The sequence below is a fragment of the Bison bison genome, unplaced genomic scaffold, assembly GCF_000754665.1.
Source record: "Bison bison bison isolate TAMUID 2011002044 unplaced genomic scaffold, Bison_UMD1.0 scf7180017863978, whole genome shotgun sequence".
Taxonomy (NCBI): Eukaryota; Metazoa; Chordata; class Mammalia; order Artiodactyla; family Bovidae; genus Bison; species Bison bison.
The window spans coordinates 306,112-316,996 of record NW_011494550.1 but is presented as its reverse complement, the minus strand read 5'-3'; the positions used below and the strand labels follow the sequence as shown (position 1 = coordinate 316,996).

General features: G+C 45.6%; 1 protein-coding gene across 5 annotated transcripts in view; it reads left to right on the top strand.

The window, feature by feature from the left end:
• LOC104984298 (phylloquinone omega-hydroxylase CYP4F2-like) overlaps window positions 1-10,885 on the top strand; it is a 22,376-nt gene that overhangs the window by 7,710 nt on the left and 3,781 nt on the right. For all 5 annotated transcript variants that reach the window (XM_010833965.1, XM_010833967.1, XM_010833964.1 and 2 more), the window contains exons 4-9: window positions 2,778-2,831; window positions 2,922-3,049; window positions 6,817-6,938; window positions 7,720-7,990; window positions 8,880-8,946; window positions 9,324-9,453. In XM_010833965.1, coding sequence (XP_010832267.1) covers window positions 2,778-2,831; window positions 2,922-3,049; window positions 6,817-6,938; window positions 7,720-7,990; window positions 8,880-8,946; window positions 9,324-9,453 — 772 coding nt within the window. The remainder of the gene's footprint in view (window positions 1-2,777; window positions 2,832-2,921; window positions 3,050-6,816; window positions 6,939-7,719; window positions 7,991-8,879; window positions 8,947-9,323; window positions 9,454-10,885) is intronic.

The following is a 10,885-nucleotide window of genomic DNA, read 5'->3' as shown; positions in this document are numbered from 1 at the left end:
GGTGTAGTGGGTTTTAGTTAAGGAAAGAATTTACTTAGCCTAAGGTCTAACGTGATTAATATCAAAGGTTAATACTTATTCCTTCTATATATTCATTAATGTGTGTAAGGGCAGGGGATATGGAGACTTAGCAACAAACGTTGGCTCAACAAATGAAAAACCCTTCACCAACACAATTTCTAATTAGCCCACTATACTTATAGTTTTCTAACTTCTCTAAAGAACCTGTTTTTAGAGGGTTTAAAGCATCTCGTGCCTCTCACGGTTGGGAGGCTGTGAGCAATCACATGTGGCCTGACGAGCCTGTCAGGCAGGCTAGAGAACCTTCAGAGGAGTTTGTAGGTTAAAACACTCTTGTCACACCCAAGAGTTTTTATTGACTGGAGCTCTAGGTTAACTCCTTCTCCGAAAGAGGTGGTGGGGGACAGCCCCCCGTAAAGTCAGAGGTGTATGTAAGAGCACAAAGTAGTAAAGTAGGCAGGCTCTGGTTATGGGGGTAGATGCTCGAGGAGTTCCAGGGGGACTCCTGAGGCTCGATCCCGCCTTTGCGTATGTCGAGCCTCCTTCCTCATGACCTTTGTCATGGGCGGAGTACCTCACTCTGGCCCCCAACACAGTGCCCAGGAATCTCCCTGAGGAGAGTCTACCTCATCCCACCCTGGCTCCCTAACTTTGTCCCCTGCCCTGCCCATCCACAGACAGACCAGGCAAGCAGGGGAATGGGCAGCTTCTGACAGAGACCTGGTTTCTGACACCAGAATGCTGAGTGACTCTGAGAAGGGCCCTAGCTCTCTCTGGCTGCTGAAGTTTCTTTCAGCTGTTAGTGGTGGAAACTCAACCCTGTATGATCTATACAAAGAAAGAGTATCAGTTGACTGTAAACTCCAAGGAAGATGTCTTCAGGACAGCTGGATCTGGGTCTTAAAATGTCATCAGAAATCTATTTTCATCATTTAGTTCTGTGTTCATCTGTGATGGCTTCCCTCTTATCCTGGTAAGATTGAATCCTCCAAGCTCAACCCCCATAGAAAAGTGAACTCATTAAAAACAGTTTTAGAAAAAGTTGAAGGTTCCCTTTAATTTGCCTGGCTGGGGTCATAAGACCAATTCCCATGTTCCTGAGAGTCTGATTGCATGTCTTGGCAGGCACAGGGTTACCTGAGCTATTGTTTTAGGGCTCAGAGCAGTTCAGTGGTTAAGAACTCAGACCCTGGATTCAGGCACACCTGGCCTCATGTGTCAGGCATAGTATCTGTGTGACTGTGGGCAAGTCATTTCAATATTCAGAGCCTCAGTTTCCTTATCTGGAATATGGGGGTGGGAGAGAAGTGAGTTGAACGTGGTGTTTGGGTCCACACAGGGAAAGACCCTTTCTATCCCTGCACCTGAAGGGACATCCAGCTGTCCTTTATGGAGAGTGTGGGGAAGGAGCCTCAGAAAGCGTGAGGACAGAGGAGCAGCTGATGAAATTGATTCATGGCTTCAGGTGCGGCTCTCTGCCCTGCAGGTCCTTCCCTCTGGCAGCCTAGAAGAGCTTGAATTAGGTCCTAATTGTTCCTCTCCAGATTCAGAGCTGGAAGGAAGGTCTTCTGTACACACAGGGCCTGGCCGGCACCTATGGGGATGCTTGCTGCTGGTGGGTGGGGCCCTGGCACGTGGTCATCTACATCATCCACCCCACCTGCATCAAACCTGTGCTTTTTGCTCCAGGTAGATCCTTGGCCACAGCTTGTCCCCTGTCATGGTCTGTGTTGCTTCTAATTGGGCAGCTGATCATGATGCAGACAGTGGGGGGGGGGGTGGTGTGGCCAGGGTACCACTGTTTCTCAAGGCAGACTCCCACCTGCCTGACCTCCAGTCATGTCTGTGCAGTGTCTGCTGCATGGCTACATCTGGTCACATTTATGTATCCACATGGATTCTGGTTACAATTGGTGTATGTTATACCTGGTGCCACCTAGTATATTTTATACCTGAGCTCAAAGATGTTCTCAGTCATGTCTGGAGCTCACCTGTGGCCAAGGACATTTGAGGCATCTAGGAGTCTCTCCGGTTCTTATCTGAAATGTCATTAGAGATTGTCTGGTTCTCCTGTTAATCACTCCTGGGCCACATGTGAGGTTTGCCTCAGGTCTGGGGCTCAGGATCACTTTGAGAAATGCCTGAGACCTTGTGTGAATCCTGCCTGTTTTAGGTCTTAAGGTATGCCTGGATCACACTTGGTTCATGTCTGTGAGGTCACTGTATTCAAGTCCTGCCTGGAGCCTGCCTGGGGCTCCCTGGGAACAGGTCAGATGGTCTTCAGGTCCATGGCAGCGCTGTTGCATCATTTCAGGTTGTGTCATGCATGTTGGGGCCATGTCAGGCCATGGTAACACATGGGGCCATGTCAGATGTCTCAGAAGAGGTCCCCGTGCTGGGGCAGGTGTGGTGTTCTTGGTCCCTGTAAAGGTGTTTTGTAGAGGGCTGGGTTTTGCTTCCGTGTCAGAATGTGTTGGACTCTGTAGGCTATGTCAAGGAATGTTGGGGCATGTTGTGTCACTCTGGGGTGTGTCTAAGCACACTGAGTTGTGTCTATGGGCTCTACCTTTGCTCTTCTCTGTGCTGCGGCCTGGTCTGGTCACTTCTCCCTTCCCAGCTTCCTGTGCTCTTGGTCCCATTCTGTTATATTGGTCTTGGAGAGGGAATGTAGATTCCTGGCTGGAAGCCTCCATCTCTCAGCAAAAGTCCCTCTCCTTCCCATCTACGTGGCCCCTGATTTTCTTTATTCATTTCAGCTGCCATTGCACCCAAAGACATGCAGTTCTATGGCACTCTAAAACCCTGGCTTGGTGAGTAACTGTAGGTGAAGGGGATTGGGGATGACTTTGGGGATCCAGGGGAAGGTTCCTTTGCTCACTCCCTGTGGCTGTCTCTGCTAGGGGATGGGCTCCTGCTGAGTGCCGGTGACAAGTGGAGCAGCCACCGTCGCATGCTGACACCCGCCTTCCACTTCAACATCTTGAAGCCCTATATCAAGATTTTCACCAAGAGTGCAGAGATCATGCACGTGAGTCTCTTGAACCCAGGGTCCCAGCTGGAGCCTTGAGGATAACGGGGACTCAGGAACATCTTGTCTGGAATTCTGGATCTTCCAGTTGACCTTGAGGCCATTGTTCTTCCTTCTGAACCTTAGTTTCCTTGGCTGATAAATAAGTATAATGTGAGCCTTGCTTTGCAAAGTGGTCAACATAATGTAATGGAGCCATGTTCCTGGCACATAGTAGGTGCTCAGAACGTGTTAGTTTCTCTTTTTCTTCACAGAAGCCTTGGAATCTTGAGACATATTTTAGGAAAATAATGAATGTTGTATAGTAGTTATTCTGGAGTAACAAATCACTTACAAACAATAACACAAAAGTGAAAGTCACTCAGTTGTGTCTGACTCTTTGTGACTCCATACAGTCCATGGAGTTCTCCAGGCTCAAATACTGGAGTAGGTAGCCTTTCCCATCTCCAGGGGATCTTCCCAACCCAGGGATTGAACCCAGGTCTCCCACATTGCAGGCGGATTCTTTACCAGCTGAGCCACCAGGGAAGCCCAAGAATACTGGAGTGGGTAGCCTATCCCTTCTCAGATGATCTTGTATCATTTCACTGAGGTGAAATGGACTTCCTTTTGTGTGATTCTCTCCCTAGAAGACATTTCAGGTTTGTTCACTGGCAGAAGCAATATTCCAACAGACTGAGAAGAAACTGCAATGCCCTTTTATTTTTATTTTAGTTTTTAGTTGGAGTTTAATTGCTTTACAATGTTGAGTCAGTTTCTGCCGTACCACAATGCTAATTAGTCATATATAGCAGCTTCCCCATAGCTATCTGTTTTACACATAATAGTAATATATACATCAACACTACTTTCTCAATTTGCTCCACCCCCTCTTCTCCCTGTTGTGTTCAAGAGTCTGTTCTCTATATCTGAATCTCCATTCCTGCCCTGCAATTAGGTTTATCAGTGCCATTTTTCCAGATTCTATGAAAAGTGAAAGTGTTAGTCTCTCAGTTGTGTCCAATTCTTTATGACCCCATGGACTGTAGTCCACAGGCTCCTCTGTCCATGGAACTCTCCAGGCAAGAATACTGGAGTGGGTTGCCATTCCCTTCTCCAGGGGTCTCCCTGATCCAGGGATTGAACCTGAGTCTCCTTGCATTGCAAGTGGATTCTTTAATGTTTGAGCCACCAGGGACGCAAATTCCATGTATATATATATATATATATATAACAAAATATTTGTTTTTCTCTTGGCCAATATAAAACTTACTTCACTCGGTGTAACAAGCTCTAGATTCATCCACCTCAGTACGACTGATTCACATTTGTTCCTTTTGATGGCTAAGTACATTGTACCTATGTACCTATGTACAACAACTTCTTCATCCATTCATCCGTCAATGGGCATCTAGGTTGTTTCCATATCCTGACTATTGTAAATAGTGCAGCAATGAACATTAGGGTATATGTGACTTTTTGAACTATGATTTTCTCAAGATAATTGCTTAGTATTCCTGGTTTTTAAAGAAATCTCCATACTGCTCTCCACAGTGGCTTGTATCAATTTATAGTCACACCGATAGTGCAAGAGGGTTTCCTTTTCTCCACATACTCTCCAGCATTTATTGCTTGAGACTTTTCAATGATGGAAGTTCTAAATGGGGTGAGGTAATACCTCACTTTAGTTTTGATTTGCATTTCTCTAACAATGAGCAAGACTGAGCACCTTTTTTGTGTGTTTATTGGCCACCTGTATGTCTTTGGAGAAATTTCTCTTGAGGGCCTCTGCCCATTTTTTGATTGTCTTGTTTGTTTTTCTGATTTTGAGCTGCATCGGCTGCTTGTATATTTTGGAGATTAATCCTTTGTCAGTTTCTTTATTTGCAATTATTTTCTGCCATTCTGAGGGTTGTGTTTTCACATTATTCCAGATGGACCTAATTGATATCTACAGGAAAACCCTTCCAAGAGCAACAGAATACATTTTTTTTGTCCTCAAGTGCACATGTGACCCAGGATAGATCACATCTTGGGTCACAAATCAAGCCTTGGTAAATTTAAGAAAATTGAAATTGTATCAAGCATTTTTTTCTGACCCCTATGCTATGTGGTTAGGTATCAATTATAGGAAAAAACTGCAAAAAACACAAACACAATTTAAAAATACCCAAAAACCAATGACACTGAAAACATGACAACTCGAAATCTATGGGATGCAGCAAAAATAGTTCTAAGAACTGCTTTTCAAGCCTACCTCAAAAAACAAGAAAAATATCAAATAAACAACCTAACATTACACCTAAGGCAAATAGAAAGGAAGAACAACAAACCCCCAAAGTTAGTGGAAGGAAAGAAATCAGAGAGATTGGAGCTGAAATAAAAAAGAAATGAAGAAAAAAGTACCAAAGAGCAACAAAATTAAGGTGTTTCTTTGAGAAGATAAATAAATTGATAAACCATTAGCCAGACTTCTCAGGAAAGAAGAGGGAAGACTCAAATTGATAAAATTAGAATTGAAAAAGAAGTTACAACAGACAATGCAGAAATGCAATGCCTTTTCGGGTCTTGGTTTGGGGTACCCTGAAAGTCAAAGTCACTCAGTTGTGCCCGACTCTTTGTGACCCCATGGACTATACAGTCCATGGAATTCTCTAGGGCAGAATACTGGAGTGGGTAGCCTTTTCCTTCTCCAGGGGATCTTCCCAACCCAGGTCTGCCACACTGCAGGCAGATTCTTTACCAGCTGAGCCACAAGGGAAGCCCAAGAATACAGTAGTTGGTAGCCTATCCCTTCTCCAGTGGATCTTCCCGACTCAGGAATCGAACTGGGGTCTCCTGCATTGCAGGTGGATTCTTTACCAAGTGAACTATCAGGGAAGCCTATGGGGCACACTAGTCATCATTTTTCTTAGGTTATTGGCCAAAGCAGGTCCAAGGTCAACTCAGAATCAAAGGATGGTGAAATAAGCTCCACGCCCTATTATAATCTACTTAAAAATCACATTGCAAAGGGTTTGAAGATTTTGTGAAGTGCTTGGGATTTTTCTATACTTGCAAATGGACAAGTGAGCTTGTTACTGTTTCATGGATTCTGCCATTAGACATGAGAGTCCTGAGTCACAGACAAAGGATAATTTATTACTCTTGGCTCAGTAAATGGCATATGCTTCCTGTTGGTTTGTATTCTTCTTCCAAATAATCAAATTCTATGAGGATGACACAGGTGCCTGCTCGTGTAGTATGTTGTATTACAGTGGGTAAAACTACTAGGTTTAGGGACTCTATGACTTTTAGAACTAGAAGCAAGCCTGATATTTTCCCAGGAGGACACATTACCTCACTCCTCAAGGTTGTTTACTACAAACACAACTCTGAGAAATGGCCCAGGTAAAGAACATCAGGGTCTTCCAATTTTTTTAGTATACCAAGCAAGAATATGCAGGGATACTCAAGGCCCATGGAGGACCTTGGCCTTTCTCAACGTAGGGGACAGTTTCCAAATCAGCTTTTAACAATGAAGATGATGAAAGCAAGACTTATTGAGCATTGGATTAATGTCACAAATTGATAAAGAATATACAGAGAGCAGGAGGCTGAGTCAGGATTTAAATCCAGGTCTCTTGACTTCCAGCAATGAGAACTTCACGTTCTACAAGTAACAGCTTACACTTCCACTCAAGCCTGATGCTCCCTGGGGATGGTCCTGGAACCAAGAGGCAAGGTCTTAGGGTAGTCCACCCAGGTGGTTGTGAAGGGGCCCCAGCTCTGTCTCCTTCTCTGACCAGGCCAAGTGGGAGCACCTGATCACAGAGGGCCACACCCATCTGGACATGTTTGAACACATCAGCCTCCTGACCCTGGACAGTCTGCAGAAATGTGTCTTCAGTTTTGACAGCAATTGCCAAGAGTGAGTTTCATCGCTGGGCCTGGGAACATGAGTCATAGACTCAAGGAAATAGATGGGGGAGGGAGGACTGAGCAGGGCAATTGGAAGGGCCTTCCTGGAGGACGTGGCTCAGAGACGGACAACCCAGGACAGGAAATGGAAAGAGAAGGAGCTATCCTTCCAGGTAGGTAGAATCCTTTGATAAATGCAAGGAGGGTAGGATGAGAAAAGTATGCGCAACTGTGAGGAGACACCACGAAAAAAAGGTTGGAGGAATGAGAAGGTAATATCTTAAGGGAATTCTGAAGTCAGGCTAAGAAGATATGAACTTTATTTGAGGTTTCCTGGAAGCTATGGAAGGTGTTTGAGCACATGAAGGTCTTGGTTAAAGTTGAGCTTGGACATCCGACTCAAGAGAATCCAATAGTCATTTAGACACTGGATGCTGTTGACACTGGATGTAAGGAGACTAAGGAAGGGGCTGGGCCATTGACCAGCTGGGAAAGGATAAGGGCTGAGACAAGTGGACAGTATGGAGAAGGAGAAGGGGGAGATACTGGGTGAGAGAGAAAGGAGAGAAGCATGGTATCTAAGCTGTGCTCTGGGTGCCTGGGGCATGGAGGCAGCTCACTGAGATAGGATGTGGGTTGAGAAGAGTCTGAAGAGTCACATTTTCTGGCTCATCCCCACGCTGTATCTATGGGTTATTTGTTCTTGGAGCCTCAATTCCTGAAGGGAGGTAGATCCTAGCTTCTGGGCTTCAGGTTTTAAGTTGTTGCCTCCCTTATGCTCTCTTCCTCAGGAAGCCCAGTGAATATATCGCCGCCATCTTGGAGCTTAGTGCGCTTGTGTCAAAAAGAAACCAACAGCTCTTCCTGTATATGGACTTCCTGTACTATCTCACCTCAGACGGGCAGCGCTTCCGCAATGCCTGCCGCCTAGTGCACGACTTCACAGATGCCGTCATTCAGGAGCGGCGCCGCACTCTCCCCAAGGAGAATATTGATGACTTCCTCAAGGCCAAGGCGAAGACCAAGACTTTGGACTTCATTGATGTGCTTCTGCTGACCAAGGTGAGTTCCTCTGGGATGTGAGTTCGAGAGGTAGAAAGGACTTTGATCTGATCAAATAATTTGAATGGGATGCAGAGGGTCCTGGGGAGCCGTGGAAGGTGCTTGTAGAAGGGAGGGATGGGTCAGGGATGTTTTAGAGATGATCATTTGCAGTATAGCCTGTAGGGGACTGCTGAGTCTGAAACTGTGAAGGGCCTGTGATTTGATTCTAATGCAAACTGATAAGTCAGTCTACCACTGAGATAGGCTCTACATGTAGGTACAGAATCTATCTATCTATCTATATATATACATACAGAATCCTGGAGCAGAGCAGCACATTTATTTCTCATGGCCATAATAGTAGCCTGAGTAGAATTGTAGCTCTGGGTCCCCATTCCCAAATGCCTATTAGGGCACCATGATGCTTTTTTTTGTATATCAGCCATGCTTGGATCTCAGTACAAGTACCTCTAGATTTTGACATTTGGAACTTATACAGGGCAATTGATACATCAGCCCCTTTATCCCTATGGAGAGAGGGACTGGAAGAAAGATTATTCTGGAGCTTAAACAAATACTCTGGCGAGAAGGCAAATTCTAAAGGTTCTATAGTTTATAACCCAGGTTGTAACCCAGATTGCCAGAAACTTTTTGCAGAAATCCCCTGTCATGTATAAACATGAAAATATTTATAGATCACTGATTCCTCTCACCAGGGACAACACAGTAGAGAAAGATGTTAAGGAGGAGGCCTATGGAATATGGCCTCTAGTTACAGGCTGAGCAAAGGATTTCTAGGGCTTCAGGTTGGGATTGGGTTCTTATATGCAGTTTTACAGATTGTTTCACATTAGACTCAGGGGCCCTCAGAACTAATGTGATTCTGGGGATCTTTCTTTCTCTGCAGGATGAGGATGGGAAGGGATTGTCAGATGAAGATATCCGGGCTGAAGCTGACACCTTCATGTTTGAGGGTGAGGGTCCCAGTTTGGGGCTAGAGGAAGGGAGGGAACTTGCTGAATTGACCCTGGACTACCCCATCCCTCCCCATGGGCCTTAATGCAAGGGAGCTGTCCATGCTCTAGTACTGAAGTAACCCAGAGACCCAAGCGGTTCTGGATGCCCCTCAGGCCATGATGCCACAGCCAGTGGCCTCTCCTGAGTCCTACACAGCCTTGCAAAACACACAGAATACAGGAAAGGGCAGAGTCTCTCTATCCCAGGGGCTTGGTGTGTGGATCCTGGGCTACCTCATCCCTACCAATACCCCCATGGTCCTTACTGTGAGGGTGCTGTTCACCTTTGGTGCTGAAGTAGCCCAGAGATCCAAGTCTTTCTGGATGCTACTCAGGCCATGACACCACAGCCAGTGGTCTCTCCTGGATCCTGTACAACCTTGCAAAGCACCCAGAATACCAGGAGCGCTGCCGGCAAGAAGTGCAAGATCTTTTGAGGGACCGTGAGTCTAAAGAGATTGAATGGTGAGTTCAAGACCTCATGGCCTTTTTTTGAATCCCTCTCCTTGGCTCTGCTCCCTGGTTGGGGAAGACAGAAAATCCTTTTGTCGATTCTTTCACTTAGTGGGAATAGGAACAGAACGCAGAGGCAAGATCTAGTACTCAGCATGTATAGCAAGGCAAGCTGGCTCTTGGGACAAAAATTTGGATTCTGAGATAATTTGCAACAATGTTTGAGGACAGATGATGACACTTGGCACATATTCAGTAAGTGAACTTCCCCTCCACTCCCTTAATTTTCTCTCTGAAATCACATGTTTTCAAACATCTTCACTCTGTGTTTCCTCATTTCCTTTCCCCTCTAGTTCCTCATATTATTTAGTCCAGGATTCAGAAGGATCATTGAGGGAATAAGGTATTCAACTCTTGTCCAGGGACACCCCCATCTTTCTCCACCCAGTCCCCATTTAGTAAACACTGCCACCCTGCCTCCCTATCCCCAGTTCTATACCATCTCCAATTCCTTCCAGCTTCTTTGTTGTCCTGGAGATTCAGGAAGGTCCCAGACGCCCCCAGTCTTTGCCTTCCAGGAGCTCCCAGCCTGGTGGAGGCATAGTTTCAAGTCAGGACACTTCCAGTGTACATGGGCAGGCCTGGAGTTTAGGCTAAGAGGGACAAAATCGAGGGTGGAAAAAAGTGCCTCAGATGAGACCCTGAGTATTGGTGAGTAGAGTAGATATTTGGGTGCATTTGAGATATAATTAGGTCAGGAAGACAGCAGGGAATAAATTAAGAACTAGGAGGAAAGGAGAAGAGAGAAAGAAAGGAAGGATGGAGAGAGGTGGTTGTTGTGAATATATAATTGACCTGTGGGAAGCATAATATTAATACACAGTATCCCAGAGCTTGAAGTGGATATCCATTTTTGGATATCCCTGTAATCTCCAGGCTTTTAATGGAGCCTAAAATTTTAGCATGAAGATCATACTCAGATCAGATCAGATCAGATCAGTCACTCAGTTGTGTCCGACTCTTTGCGACCCCATGAATTGCAGCATGCCAGGCCTCCCTGTCCATCACCAACTCCCGGAGTTCACTCAGACTCACATCCATCGAGTCAGTGATGCCATCCAGATATCTCATCCTCTGTCATCCCCTTCTCCTCTTGCCCCCCAATCCCTCCCAGCATCAGAGTCTTTTCCAATGAGTCAACTCTTCGCATGAGGTGGCCAAAGTACTGGAGTTTCAGCTTTAGCATCACTCCTTTCAAAGAAATCCCAGGGCTGATCTCCTTCAGAATGGACTGGTTGGATCTCCTTGCAGTCCAAGGGACTCTCAAGAGTCTTCTCCAACACCACAGTTCAAAAGCATCAATTCTTCGGCACTCAGCCTTTTTCACAGTCCAACTCTCACATCCATACATGACCACAGGAAAAACCATAGCCTTGACTCTGTT